The sequence below is a fragment of the Etheostoma cragini genome, chromosome 5, assembly GCF_013103735.1.
Source record: "Etheostoma cragini isolate CJK2018 chromosome 5, CSU_Ecrag_1.0, whole genome shotgun sequence".
Classification (NCBI taxonomy): Eukaryota; Metazoa; Chordata; class Actinopteri; order Perciformes; family Percidae; genus Etheostoma; species Etheostoma cragini.
In genome coordinates, this window is record NC_048411.1 from 10,454,393 (window position 1) to 10,470,536 (window position 16,144).

The window sequence follows — 16,144 nt, forward strand, 5'->3', positions numbered from 1 at the left end:
TGTGTTTTCAGTTTTCAGGGGACCCAAAAGCAGTTCCGCTCATTTTACACCATTCATCCTGCAAGGATGATTTTCATCAAAATGTAAATGTTCAAATTTATTTTAGTTTCTATTTACTTTCAACTGAAATACCATCTGCAACGCTATCGTCACCAAACTCTAAGTATCATCAAATTTTGCCTCTAGCCCGAACAACAGAAAGGGTTTTATTATCTGCCCTAGAAAATTGTCTCAGCAGCCGTTTTAAAAAGACAGATCACAGGAGTGAGCATCCAGGCCTGTCATCAAAATCAAACAGTAAAGAGATGTTGGCTCCAGACAACAAACAACCGCACCAAGCACACACAAACCATGCAGCACACACATCTCTTTTACCTGAGCTCATTCTTGTGTATTTCCATAATCTTCCTCTCCAGTTTGAGGGATTGTTTAGGGAACAGCTTGAAGTCTCTGATGTAGTCCGACGGGTGCTCCTCTGGGTCGTAGTCCCCGAGCTCAGCTGAACACAGAGGGTGATATCAGTGTGACAACGGTCTAAAAAAACAGATCCAACTGTTTAGAACATGTGTGTGCAAAATCGGTTTTAACGATTCAACTTTTTTAAACCATAACAATTCAACATGCTACTATGAAAATGCAATCTATACCATACCATTTTGGGTAATATATTTTCTTTATGGTGGAGAATTAATAAGATTGATTCCACTCTGCTGTCTGTACGGTAAATATGAAGCTGGAGCCAGCACTCGGTTATCTTAGCTTAGCATAGCAAGACAACAGCTAGCCTGGCTGTCTGAAGGTAACAAAATCTGCTTCCAAACACCTCAAAAGCTCAATAATTAACACATTGTTTCTCGATTGTTTAATGCGTACAAAAACTGAAATATGAAAACATTAAACTTAAATGCCAGACTTATTTTTGTTTGGGAGCAGCACCTTTCAGAAAATAGACTGGCATATAAAGTAATAATGATAATAATAATTAATAATAATAATAATGATAATAGTTATAATAATAATAATAATAATAAAGAAATATAGCATGTCATCAGTTAGACTTTGGTGATTTTTTTTTTTACCCTTTGATCAGAGCCAGTTTCCCCAACTTCCATTTTTAATCCTATGTTAACTAGCTGTTTGGAGTAGCCTTGTATTTATAAAAAGATGTGAGCGAGTGGTATCAAACTTCTCATCAACAATCTCCACCAGAGAGATCACCAGTAAGCATATTTCCAAAAGTGATAAACTAGTCCTTTAAAATGATCAATTTTGTGTCATCAGCAAATTAGATGGTTGCTCAAACTCAGACAAAAACTGCATAATATTAGCATTCTTTTTTTTTAATTTCCACAGGAGAATATGTTCGTAAGCATCTGATGACCCTGTTAGATAAACATTCCCCTTATTGAATCCAGTTAAAAGCCCTAACAGACACTACTTTCTCTTTTAAAAACCTTCTTAATTAGCAGTCATAATAAAGGTTAAATCCGAAATGGAGCTCCATGCCTGGAGTTTAATTAAACTGTAATCCTCAACCTATTCTCCAGCTCTGTAATCAACACCCTGCCAGAGTGGGACAGGGACCTGCGCGCGTTAATCAAAGCAGCCAATGATACGCTGCAGACACACTCTGGGTCGAGATAACTCAGTCAGTCACACTCTGCGCTCTGGGATATGAGCCAATCACAGACTGTTTTCACAGTTCAGTGATTTGTGTATCAGCCAGTTCATTTATATGACTCAGCTCAGCTACGTCCACTCTCAGTCCAAATGAAAGGTGCTCTGAGTGATGTTGGGTGACGTTACTTCTTGTTGACGATCGAAGTAGTTTCAAACAAAACGAGACTAGCTGTTTGCTGCATGTGACAATGAATGTTGAAGCCTAAAACACGTGTGACATTGCTTAGAGCATTTTTAAAGCAAGTGGCTTTGCACTGTGATTCAACATTAAATTGTTATTGCTAAATAACTGAAGAAAACTATGTATTATTCCTTAGTCCATACAGCCTAAATCTTGCTGTGTTTTAAAATGTAGGATAAGAACGCGAATGGGATGACTAATAGCCAGACAAATGGATATTTGAACAAAGCCTACTTTGGCATAAGTCTTAACTAAGTCGAGATATAACATTAAACACTAAATCAAAACGTGTTGCACCACACAAACTAGTCCTCACTTAGAAATGACTTGCTACTAAGTCATTACACACAGTAACTGGCAAACTGTAACTGTGTAAATGTAAAGCTAAACTAACGACAATGTTAACATTAGCCTGCTAATCTTCTCCTTATAACATTTCACAAAATAAACACAACATAACCTACCTCCAATTACAAAAACAATATGCTCAAATTGTCAGAGCAAGGGGCCGTTCGGTATTTATAAAATGGACCACCGGAGGAAAATTTGGAAGGGTCATGTCTTTTTATTCTTAGTTGAGGATGGGGTGATCCAACTTTTTTTAGTCTAGGGGAGAGGGTAGGGGAGTAAATCTACTGAAACGGCCACCACCATAGTGGTGTGTGATGTGCAATATCAGAAGGCAGAGGTTAAGTCATTTACAGTAAATCATGGTTATAATAAAACAAGACTCTCTGTACATCTTTGCGCAAACCCAAACATAAGGCATTCATACATTGATGGGGAGGGTCATGTCTTTTTTCTCAGCCATTTTGGAGGGTCCTAGAAATATGTATTATTGGCAAATGAAGGGTCAAGTTTATTTTTTTGTATAAAGACCCCAAAACTCCTCCGGTATCCACTTGAATAAAAAATGAACAGTCCCTAAATAACTAAATAGCGCTTCTTGGATTAGCATAGGCTAATCAGATATTTACCAATCATTCAAAATAGCATACTACCAGCTAACTCCGAAACACATATGTATCAATGTATGCATACAGTATGTCAAGAAAACAAATTGATGCAGTTACAAGGAATAAGCAAGTTAGTTTAGTATGATTGGCCCATAAAACCTACAGTAACATCCTGTTTATATACTGAGCACTCTGTTTCAAAACTAAAATAACAGTATTCAAAACTGTGATAGAGGTAGATGAATCTGCCACAGGCCATCACTCTTGTCATGTACACACAATTATACCTGGTTTGTTGCATTTTAGCTTCTTTTTATTTTCAACTCTCTTTAACAAATGTTTTTTATTGTTTTTAGTTGTTCTTTAATGTTTTATGTAAAGCCCTTGGAATGTCCATGCTGCTAAAATGTGATATATGAATAAACTTGCCCTACCTTACATCCACCAGTGTAAACGGCAAAAAACAGGAAAAACCTGCTCATATTAGAAATAAAATATTATAATTCCCAGTAGGAATTCAATTGTAACATGCTGAATATGCAGTAACTAAATCCACTGGTTGTCACTAGGCCTCACCCTGTATGATGCAGGCTCCCAGATATGCAGCTTCAGCAAATGGACAGAGGAGACGACCATGGTAGATGTCTCTCTTCAACTGGAGGTACAGGAGATACCTGGACACAGAGACACAACACAAAAACAGATAAAAAAAGAAAGAAATACTGGCATTGCTACTTAACCTAAGTGTGCCTTACATTTCTTACTTAAATTGAAAGTTTATTTGGAGTAAAGCAATGCATGGATGAAAAATGTCCACCCTCCTATGTTGAAGATTTTATGCAAATGTGCGCCACTGGTTATCTTGTGTTTAGTGTCTATATTGTTAAACGAGCCTTAAGGACGTGACTGTTGTCTTATCACCATAACTCCAAGTCATCTTGCTAAATATTACATTTTCAGATGGCTAATGGTAAAAATCATAAAACCAAAACATTTCAGTCCTTGATTCCATAATGACTAGATGTGTTACTATGGCTATTAGAGAGAGCATTGCTATGGTAACAGCTATCATACTGCGACTGGTACTGTAGTTCCTATGGAAACGCCTACAATAGATGCAAGTTTAGGCATGCTGCTGCCATGCTGAGGTGTCTCGTCGTACCAAGGAGACAAAACTGACAGCGGTGCTGAAACTATGGGTACATCTGTTCCAGAGGAGGTTCACACAACAGTCAACTGACTCATAAAACTTGTTTTCTGACTCAAGCAACACAAGGAAACCATGAAAGATTGAATGGAGTGAAAAGCCTGCTGCTGTAGCTTAATAGTTTCATTTAGAGAGTAGGTCTGCCGTATGGAGGTTCTTTAAAGTGGCTTAAAAAACACAGCTATCTTTATTTACATCACCTTCTCAGATGTGTTTGATTTAATCCCCTTCTTTTTTTCATTTGTCGCATTTGTCATTTTTCTCTCTTCTCATCTTCTATTTCCTTCTCTGAACTACAGTTCCAGTATATTTTACACTCTTCCTGTTTTATGTAACAGGACGTCTTTCATCTGTAACTCCTCTGTGTTTCTGCTTTAATCAATGAATACTTTATTTAATGAATCAGCTGCAACAATATCAACATGCTAAGTTTCATTAAATGTATTCTATCTTCTCTAATTTGAACCCTTTTCTGTCCCTGCACCTTACTTTGAAAAAAGAAACACTCATCTTTTCTCCCTCTCCTCTTCTGTCTCCCATTCTCCCAGTCTCTGGTTTTATCGTTTCCATTCTCAGTAACTGCACAAGGTTTAATTTGTGTAGGTCAGCAGAGCTTTGACTGCACACTATGGGATCACAGAGCAGGTTACATCCATGCAGCATAGGCGTAAATCCCAGGGGGGTCGGGGGGGGGGGTCAGAACATCCGGTTCATTTTCAAAATATAATAGGCAGTGGATCATATTTCCCTGCACTACACCTTGAAAACACAGCACAGAGTTGTTTCCTCTCTACTCCTCCGGATGGAAACAAATTGTTGTTGTTTTTTTGGATCTATTCTGCATGAATTTGCGAGATCTTGCGGGTCCTCGAGTCAGCTGTCAGTCATGGCCGCAGCCGATCCGCAACACATCCGGACCTGGTTAGTGTTGACGGACAGCGGAGCTCGGAGCCGTTCCGCACCCTAAGCTGTAACACTCACTACACATTGGAAAATACATTGTTGAATGAATGAAAAAGTAAAAGACAACTTCTCTGTAGCATATTCATATTAAATCACTGTAAGCGCACATTGCCAATGTCAATACCACCTGAGGAATCCGCTGTAAATCCTGAATCTATTTAGGATGAATCTATTTTCTAAGGGCTAAAGAAAGAGAAGCAAATAGATCCCTGAAATTTGGTGAAAATGAGTACAGTAGGAATTATGGTGGCAAAAGTTGTATATCATGTGTCAGGATATTACTATTTTTTTAATGACAACATAGCACGACCATTTCAAATGATAAGTCTCTGCTGTGGCTCTCATGTTATTTTTGTTCTTTCAACAGGTCTTGGCTAGTGTTAGCAAACCAATCAAAGGTCCCAGAATCAGCACTCTCTGCGATTCTGCTTGAACCTTTCCTTAATGGGCTTTTTTAAATTACCATCAAACTATTACATTTTTGTCCAGATGGTAGTTGTTAAAAAGCTGCTCTCAAATAAGGAAAAGAAAGAGCTGCATGTCTTGTTCTATTTTTGTACTTACTCCATTTCTCCCTTCTTACTCCATCACTCATGAACCATCCATTGTGTGTGTTTGTGTTTACCTGGTGAGCTCCTCCTTGATTTTCATTGGCTCGTGGGGATAAAACTTGACCCGGAAACACATTGTGTACGGCTGCTGAGCTGCTGGAGACAAGGGAAGAAAGTTAAGATAAGAGAACAAATCAGAGAAAACGAAAGTGAGTTAAATGATAGAGACAGAAGTTTGATAAAGCAGAAGAGAAAGATGAGAGAAGAAAAGTAGAAAGCTTTAATTAGGGGAGGAGATGAAAGAGGAGAAGACAGAGTTTGAGTGAGTGCAAGACAGAAGGGAAGCAGAGCAATGAGGATTATAAGTGAGGAGAAAAATAAGTTGGAGGCAAAACTACTGATAATTCATTTGATAATTAAAGTAATTACTCATCACACACACACAAACACACACACACACACACTGAAACACACACGTATAAAGTGCTTTACTTGAACTGGGCTCTGTTTTGTATTCTTTGATCTGAGCATCTCATTTTTGACTCTATATTTGTGCGTGTGTGTGTTTGTGTGTTTGTTTGTGGGGGGAAGAAGGAGTAGTTACTGTGGGAGAGAAGGGTTTAAATGATACGTAAATATACTTAATAACATAGATTCACACACATAAGCACACAAGCGCACGCGTACACACAGACATTAACACACACACAGAGTCAATGATGTGGGGCTCTGATCAAACGGCAGCTGTAGCTTAAACTTTCTCCTGGGGTCTCCCTGATCTCACAAAATTACATATAAACACACACTAACATGCAATGTTTACTCATTGAAGTGTGCAGGATGTGCAGACAGAAATATTGATACATCATTCCCCATTTACAGTGTAGTTTTGTTGTATGAATCGTGTACCTATAAAATGCATACCAAGTCTTACAGATTCTTATATGTAGGTATAGTGGAAAATAAAACCAGAGGGAACAACGGAGTAACAACTGGACATTTTTTCGGATTAGATGCTGTCAGATATGATCTGATCTGCTACAGGCAGTGATTCTAAAGTAGATACCAACCATACACTTAAAAACAGAGAAGAAAAAAAGGAAATGTTAGACGAGGAGGAAGAAAGTGAGTATCATCTACTGGGCCAGAAACGTTACAGAGTGCCCTCACCACTCTGTCGTTAATGGCGCGATCCTCTGTGGTATCATCTAGCTTTGAAAAACAGCACACATCTACATAATACATGCCGAGCAAAATGAAAGACGCAATCCTACCACCCGCGCCCAAAGAATTGGAGCTGCTTTTTGCTGAAGCTTAAGGGACCAAGATACTTAAAAAAAAGTGGTAGAAAAGAAAGAAAATGAAAAGTGAAGAAAGTGAATTGGGACATAATATGCACACACACAATGTGATTCAAGTCAACTGTGACGCACAAAGAGAAAATAAATCACAAGCCACACATTTGAGAGTAAATGCTGCCACAGGGCGAAAGGATGTGTCAGTACGACTCAGATCTTTTCACCACTCGTCCTTTTCTCTTATCTCTTTTTCTTTCCTTCACTCTCCATCAGCCTCTCTAATCTCAAACTGTCTCTCCAATCTCCTCTTTTTCTCCCTAATCACACTTCTTCCTTTAGCTATATTATCTATCACTGTCTCCTCTCTCTCCCCTCTGTATTCGCCCCCCACACATTTCCTCTTTATCACTCTTTTCCCCCCTTTTTTCTCTCTTTTTCTGTCTTCCTCCATCTCTATCTCTCATTAGTTTTGACTGGTCTCCTCAGCCTTCAGCCTGCCCTCTTTCACATGTTCAGACGAAGCAGAGCACGCCGCTAATAGCTCCTTTATTCTGGCCCTCTCTTAATTAATAGAGGGCCAGAATCAACAGGACAGTCTTTAAAAGGGAGGGCAAACTTCAGACACGGTTTCTCTGATCGCACCGGTAATTAGCCAACGAATATCACGCTGAGAAATTCTACAGCAAGGCGTCAGTTTCAACTGTAAACATCAGAATGTTGCATTAGATCAAAAGACCAGGACAAATTTCTAGACTACATAGAAAAGTAAAGATGCAAAAGAAAAAGTAGAGGACACCAAAGTGAATTGGATTCTAAATTTAAAAAAAGTTTGCCTCTTGATTATATATAAAAAGTGTCTGACAAAGTAAAATATGGTTACAGTAAATATTTTATGAGGAAAAGGCAGACGTATCTTTCCTTGTTCTTTCAGCTACTCCTTACCAGAAAGGGAATAAAACATTTGCTTCAAGAAATATAATGTGTCTCACAATTCCCTACAATGTGATGTTACATCAGCATTTTTGAAACTACGCTAATGGGCTGTTTCATTACTTGTGTCACAGTCATTGGTGAAAGAAGTATTAGCAAATGTATATTGCTTAAGTAGAACTAGCAATAGTACTTAGTTAAGTAAAATAATAATCCAGTATTCAATTATTAAGTAAAGTATTACCATCACGTGGTTTATGAGTCATATCACAGTGTGTGTGTGTGCTGCAGAGTAACGGAAAACTGCAAGTCATAGTCATTAGACTATGAGTTTATCATATGTGTGAATGTTTGTCAACATGTACATATGAAACCAACTTAACTGACACAAATGTCAACCTGTCAGCTGTTAATTGATTTTCCTGGATGTAAAAAAAAGTCATTCTATCAATGCTTGCTGATCCATGAAACATGTCACTGGTGAACTTGCACGTCCACTGAGTTCTCTGCCGTCTGGCTCCCCTGCCATGTGTGTGTATTTCAGTATGTTTGTTTATATCCCTCAGGCAGTTTGCTGTGTCACCTTGTCTGTCTTTATTGGGTCTCTATTTGTGTTGTCTGGCTCATTCACTACTCATGGCAAGTGGAAATGTGAGCAACATATCCTGGGGATAAAGTGGATGATAAGGCCCTGTACATGAGTGCATTTCCTAAGTGCTATTTGTCCATTTTGAAAAACAAATGTATTTACACATTTTTTTGTTCCCTATTACCACACATAATAAATGTTTCATACAACAGGCTACATGCTGATATCCGATTTTTAGGAGTCCCTGTGGTCTGTGTGTCTGTTTGTTACAGAGCTTAACCTCCTCGCACTAAGCAGATGAAGAAGGAAGGCATTACCGAAACACACACATATGCAAATACATACACAAGAATGTGCACACACAAATACGCATGCATTCCACACTCTGCTCTTTGTTTACATGCACATTTTATAAAAAGCGCCCAGAAAAACACAGAGGGAGCAGAAATGACACTTACACTTCATCTGCCTCACCACGGGTTTATTGGGCTCCAGCCAGTGCTGGGAGAGAGAGAGGGAGAGAGAGAGTTTACTTGCACAGTTTACAACTGAAAATAAGCAGAATTTACATTCATAAATATATACATTTCAACTATACATGATTATACATTGTAAACATACATTTATCTACGGGCACATACACATGTGCATCCATTCATGTATACTAATATGTAAACATTGTCAAAAACAACCATACACGTGCATACAACTATGCATACATTATGGATACTTTGACTGAAAAAAGATTGATATAGAGAACTGAGTATTCCAACCCTGCTAGATGGGCTCGACATTTGTGCTTATAATACATAAAACATATCATGTTCTTATAATAAGCGACACCTGAAAAAGAACAAATGTTACGTTTTAGATCTTAATTTAATCAAAGATGTTTCATCAAGAGCAATGCGCTATTTTTTAACGCCCTGCTCACCTGTAAGATTAGTAGTGCTTATAAGAGAAGAAGTGAGTTTCCTGTACTCCAGAGTATACATGAATTTTGATCCCTCAAAACTCTTTAATGTATGCAGCCATTATTTTTTACTGACAATTTCAAGGAACAAAACTTATTTGCTCTTCATCCCTTTGGCACATTTAGACATTAAGTGTATTCCAACATAAAATTGGTGTAACAACTGCACCTATGCACTCTATTGTATTTTGGTCTTTAGTGTTGTACAGTACACCTCTTGCTTGCTGTTATTTCTTTCTCATTTTGCATTTCTGTTAAGACAAAGTGACTGGTCTCTGCTGTGTGTGGGCTGTTTCAAATTTGGAGACGGATCTTGTTTTTATTTGTCACCTGAACTTGAAACAAAATGTACTGTCTGCCTCCTGATTAATATTCAACAATCTCATTTTGGCCATGCTGACTTAGCTAGTAGTAGTTGCAATCATCAGTTTCAAGAAAAATGTGTTTAGATACAACATGTTATGACTGTTTCTTGCCTCAAGATAAAATAAAATAAAATGAAGTCCTTCAGTTTCAGTGCTGAAACAATAAGCTTATCATCGATTAGTTAACAAATAGAACATCAATTGACAACATTTTGGATGATAATTTTAGTAGCTGCTAAATAAGCCAAACATTATTCCTTAATGTTTGCTTATTCCAGCTTTTTAAATGGGAGGATTTGCTCTTTTTCTCTGCTTTATATCATTTTAAACTACATGTGGATTGTTAGATTGACAAAACAAGCATTTTGAAAACATCACAACTAATCTATATCCATACACATTATATATATATATATAATATAAAAAAGCCAAATAATAAAAAAGTTGTGTGTTGCAACCCAAATGCTTTTGGTTGTTCTGCATGTGTGTATGATGGTTACCCTCTGTTTCTCGGGGTCCACATATCGAATACCAAAGTAGTCTTTCTCAAGTAGGTTGTAGTGGTTACACACATGGTCCAACAGGAACTGGCCTTTGGTGTCTCTCTGTAAAGACATACACACAAAAAACATTCAAATTTAAATCCAGGGTGTTATTTTGTGCCCAGTCAGAATCCGCTACTCAGCTTTAATCTTTCCATCCATGATGCTAAATCCCAACGTCCCAGCTGCATCACTGTGCCATATTCACAGCAAACAATCCCCTCTTGGCCAATTTTTCTGTGATGCACATGTAGTTGTCTCTTGGCGACGTAATCTCCTGAGGTCAAATTCCAGACTCAGCCTCCTCACATGGCATTTAATAAAGTCCATATGCAGTTCATAAACACAGAGCAGACACAGGGAGATCAATAATCACTCTGCACTTATTACCTGCTCCTCAGTCAATATCTAATCATCACTTAAAAACAAGAATTGGTATGCTAAAGTGTTAGCTAAGCACAAAACAACACTTTCACATGCAGAGTGGGACTACATGCTTGCACACACAAAAAATAAATAAATACGTTTGTCTATCCAATCTTTGAACAAATACACTCCCCAATCTCACCTTCTATACCTTTCATACTTATTGACTAAGTGTCTGTGCATGTGTGTGTGTGCGTGTGTGTGTCTGTGTGGGTTTGTCCTATAACAGCTCTACAACCTGCTGATGGAGGTGGATTCTGTGCTCAGTTGAGCAGAACCGATTGACTCAGTAGGAAATCGTTTATATGCCCTTGTTTGGATTTACTCCCAGTGTGAAGATACACATCAACGCATGCAGAACTCACCCACGCACGCACGCACACACACACGCAAGCACAGCCACAGAGCCACAGCTGTCTCTTTGGCCACATATTGTCAGTAAAACAACATGTAAAGCTGCCAATCAACAATAATGTTAGTATGCTGGAAAATCATGACACATTGTCACATCCCCATGGCAACTGATCATTTTTTTTTTTTTAAAGAGATAACTACACAAAGTGTTGTCATGCCCGATTTGTCCCTGAAACACTTTAAACTGCAGGAGGATCTGTCCAGATTTTCTTCATTGACTGTGGAGCATTTTACACATTTTGTTTGAACTCAAGGTGCTTCATGATTGGTGTTAACAGCGTCTCAGCTTTCTTTGATTAGAAATTATTGATAATCTGTCCGACATCCCCATTTTTCCTCATCATTAGCTTTGTTCGCTAATTCTATGTGCAGATATTTGCAGCTGATATGCACCATAGGTTAAGGGATTGACAACAGCTGAATGATCGCAGGAGAAGGACACTTCCAGCACTTCTGCCTGGACAGGCAGTCCATCAAACTACAGGCCTTGGACATCAGATGTACGGTGTGGTCAGCATGTACAATGAAAGAGCACTTTGTTCCTTCAAAGCAACACTCAACATGAAAGAAGAAAGTACCTGGGAAATATTTTAATGTTTTCATAATCTCTTTGGTTTAATTGTCTTGTGCATTAACTGAGTTTCTATCTTCCACCAGCAGCATCCAGACTTCCGGTCTTCTCCCTTATTTTCATAGGCCCATGTTAATGAAAATGCTACAACTAAATGAAGCCTATTGTCAAAGTCTGTCTTAGTTGCCAACCTCAATATTCTTTTTTTTTACTTCCAATCAAACTTTCCCCCCTAACGAAATGGAATCTGAGGTTGTGCATTTATTTCTCCAATGACTTCCTTTTAAGGCGGAGAAGTTATTTATGATTTATGTACATATAAGTAACAGTCACACAGCATCTAAACCCTTAAAGCATATAAAGCCTGAAATCAGTCCTCAGATGACCCGGTTCAGCCACCGTAATCTGTCTTGCACAAACACGAAATCCTGTGCATATGTTATGTTTAGTAAACACTGCCATCTCTCACCAAGGCAACCTTTTAAATACATTTCTTGGTGAGACATGCTCCATTTCTCAGTAAAGAATCTTGTTATGTGGAATCAATGTAGTACAAGGTAGGTGTTAACAGAACAGCCACAAAAAAGCTAAATATTTCCTGTAAATGTCACAGCAGGCCCTCCAAAATATTAAAAACCAAAGCAGCAGAGTGAGCAGAAGCAGCTCGAGTTACTATACTGTCCACAATAAGAGCATCAACACAGCAGCTTTATGTTACTGACTAATCAAAGCAGAGCAAACAGTGTTTCAGTAAATGCAAAGACACACTGTTATAAAGCAGCCAACAATTTCAGGTCAATGCAACGAACAGTGAAGAAGAATTAAAAATTAAATCAAGTACACAATACACAGAAGGAGTTCACATGTAGGCTAACTGCACAAACACACAACGCAGAGCACATTATAATATCAATATTTAATTAAACACTCACACACAATTTACAGTTGACCTGCCCTCTTTGCTGTAGAATGCCAAACAGGATAGCGCAGTCATTATGTTGTAACTTATTAATTAGCAGTGCGTGGGGATTACTTTTTTCAGTGATAAGTAGGTGGATACAATTTACAATTACAAATTTGAGATTCAGTAATTAAATTACAGGTACTACAACTAGTAACACTCGGTTACTCCTATTTTGGGGTCTACCTGTTCGCTGCCTTACTGGAAGTGTAAATGGAGGATGGATATGAAATTAGATTGCAGCTGGAGATTGTCAGTAAATCCTGCAAAACGTAGACTGGCTGCTTGATAAATCATAATGTCATGTTTTCTATTTACGTGTGAAAATAATGCAACATGTGTAGAGGACTTGGAGTTGTATAAAGGCCTAAATCAAAATCAGCAATAAAACTACTTAATATCCTTGTTAAGTTAACGTTAATTGTGTTTTCAGTGTGTAATGAGTAATAGATTACTTCCCTAAAAAAAACATCAACAACAAAGTTAGGTGGATGTCCCATGGGACCTTTGTTATGTCACCACAGCAACATTCAGCTGTCAGCGATCTCAGAGATGTCACTATCGGTTGGTTCAGGTTGGCTGTTATATCACTGTGACGCTAGTAAGATGTAAATCAAGTGTGTGTCCCTGCGGGTGTAGCCATGCTCGTCTGTGTCTCTATGCCGGCCTGCCGGCATGTGTGAGTTAGGTAAAACCTCAGTGTGTGTGTGTGTGAGTTAAGTGAAAGTTAGCGAGTCAGTCCTGTGTTTGTGTTTGTCTGTCTACATGTCTTTAGGATTTTCGGCTGATCCGTGACAACACTGTTACTAAGCTATTAAATCTGAAGAGCAAACAGACACACACTGAGGGAAGAGGAAAAAAAGAAGAAACAGGATGAAAACAGCCACGCTGCAAGCTGTTTGTAGCCAGTTCATCAAACAACACCTTTCCTCTGTCTGGTTCTCAGGACAGACACTTGTGGGAAGAAGAGAGGCGGACTGACGCCAGGAGAGTAGACCAGACAGAGACTGAACCAGGGCCAAACACAACAAGAGGCTGAAAGAGAGAGTGGGCAAAGACAGAGCTAAAAAAAGGAGAGAAGAAAAGAGAGATTGGAAGATTGACTAAAACGATCGAGGCAGAGAGGAAGAGAGATGTAAAGAGTCTATGTCATGTCCAACAAGGGCTGAATACATATTTTATATATCCAAAGGCTGGGCATTAAAAATTAACTTGGTCATCCTGTGTCTACATGATCTCACCTAATGACGGCAAAGTGCTCCTCTCTCTGCCTCGCTTGAACACACAGACACATACACACGCTTTCAATAGAGCCCCCGTGTAGAGTATATTCAGTTTAGCCGAAGCAAAGTGCACTTTGACGTGTATGTTCGAGTTTGTCTATCCATCCTCTACAATTTTTTCTCCATAAAGCAACCTCCTTAGAGCCGGCCGAGTCCAGACGCAGTCCAAGCTAAGAAAAACCGAAGGGAAAAAATAGATAACCATCAGCATATTGAGTAGGAAACACACATAGAATCAATTATTTATTCTTATTTCTTTTGTAAATTCCCAAAACCATCTGGTAAACTAACTGAAGTCAAGTAAGTTTTGACCTCCATATTGCACAACAACATAACACCTCATGATTTAACACTTTGTTTACAACACTTCATCCTTTAAAGTTGATATGGTAAGCTTGCTAGTAAACAGTTGCTTATTTACAGATCCAGCAGTTACGGAAACATTTTTGTTATGCATCTGAAGTCGTGTTCACAGCCATCAAGTCCAGTATTCACTCTTTTTTAGCTCTGTTTTTGGTCTCTGCCACCTCTAAGGGGAAATGTAACAGCAGTTAGTGTACAGTTTTTGAGCACCAGGAAAGCGGTGAGAGTGAACCAATGCAAAAAAATTGCTTCTTTTGTATGACATGAGAAAAATACAATTGTATTATTGTGTATAAAAACATATAATCATGTAAATAAGGATACAGTAAATCATACAGTGCATACACCTGTCAATAAAACTTTAACGTTAAGTTCATGTCATACATGTTGAGCACGGACATGCAGCTATACCAACCCTGTCTCCTAAAAATTACCTTCCCATTCAACTGAAGGGCTTTCTCTATTACATTTTGTGGGTTACGTTTGTTTTTGACGTATCACAAATACGCTTCTAATCAAAGTTCACGTAGTGAGGAGGACGAGGACAATGGGTCAAACAAACATGGGACTTTTACCGAGGAAACCGCTGTTTGTGTCCCGCGTGAAACCAAAAGTCAAAGTTGACGTATTTTAAGTGACGTAACACACTTGCGTAACGTACTTAGTTTACGTATGTAACTTAAGTTATGTAACAAACATACTTATTTTTATCCAAACCATGATCTTTTCCTAAACCTAACCAAATAGTTTTGTGTTAATTCACAACATTTACGAAGCATTTAAAACTGCGACCGTTTAACAACGAACGCCTGTCACTAGTACGAGACATGCTGAAACAACTGAACTGAAGATAATCCAGGACAACATGTATTTCTTTCCAAAAGTAAAAATGCAGTTTAATTGCATGGGAACAGAATTTTTAGGGGACAGGATTGAGCTAATCACATACACCATCTTCTGATTAGGAAACAGGACAAAATCTTTTTTATAATTCAAGTGATGAAATAGTCTTATGAGGATTATGTAAATATCTTCAAAACTGTGTCCATGTTGTTTACCAACTGGCTGGGTTTTGTCAGGGCTGGTTTGAACCAAAACAGTTTACCATTGACATAAAATACTAGAAGTTACAAAAATAAAAGATAGAAAAATATAAAAAATAAAAATACAGATGTAATAATAATAGTAATAACAACAACAACAAAAATAATAATAATAATAATATTTTCTGTTTAAATGAGTGTTTTCTTTATTCTAAATTAAATGTTGTTTGCCATACTGTAATAACATTTTAGTGTAAAGCAGTGAAGGATTTGTGTGATCGTGACTCATTAACCAATACAGGTCAAGCATTAAGACCCTGGGTGCCCTGGCCCAGTTAGACACCGCTTGTTGTTTAATTAATATGGATGCCAGCTCAATTATGACTGGTCTTTATAAACTCATTTCATGACACAGCATACCTAATTGGCCGTGCAGAAAAGCTGTGAGGGGAAAGAGCAGTACATTCCTGCACTCCTTGTGTGAAGACGCCAGCACACACTCCTATGAGAGATGTGGTAACGAGGTGTTAACAGTTTGTGATCATTTCAGAGACCAGGCTGCACACTACCTAGTAATGCTATAGTGTCATACACGTGGTAAGAGCTAATTATCTGGGACAAGGACATTATCAAGGAACAAAAGCGTTCATTACGAAAATTATAGACAGATACACAGACAGACAGACAGTCAGACAGACAGACAGACAGACAGACAGACATACAGACAGACGGACAGATATACAGACAGACAGACAGACAGACGGACAGATATACAGACAGACAGACAGACAGACAAACAGACAGACAGACAGACATACAGACAGACAGTCAGACAGACATACAGACAG

At 38.3% G+C, this 16,144-nt stretch overlaps 1 protein-coding gene across 4 annotated transcripts in view; it reads right to left on the reverse strand.

Annotated features, from left to right (window-relative positions):
- Nucleotides 1-16,144, reverse strand: part of frmd3 (FERM domain containing 3) — a 47,594-nt gene that overhangs the window by 22,300 nt on the left and 9,150 nt on the right. For 2 of the 4 annotated variants that reach the window (XM_034871120.1, XM_034871118.1), the window contains exons 2-6: nucleotides 10,194-10,298; nucleotides 8,814-8,856; nucleotides 5,613-5,691; nucleotides 3,394-3,491; nucleotides 376-499 (exon numbers count right to left, since the gene is read on the reverse strand). In XM_034871120.1, coding sequence (XP_034727011.1) covers nucleotides 376-499; nucleotides 3,394-3,491; nucleotides 5,613-5,691; nucleotides 8,814-8,856; nucleotides 10,194-10,298 — 449 coding nt within the window. Of the gene's footprint in view, nucleotides 1-375; nucleotides 500-3,393; nucleotides 3,492-5,612; nucleotides 5,695-8,813; nucleotides 8,857-10,193; nucleotides 10,299-16,144 lie in introns of all 4 variants that reach the window. The other 2 variants (XM_034871119.1, XM_034871117.1) reach the window with 1 other exon arrangement.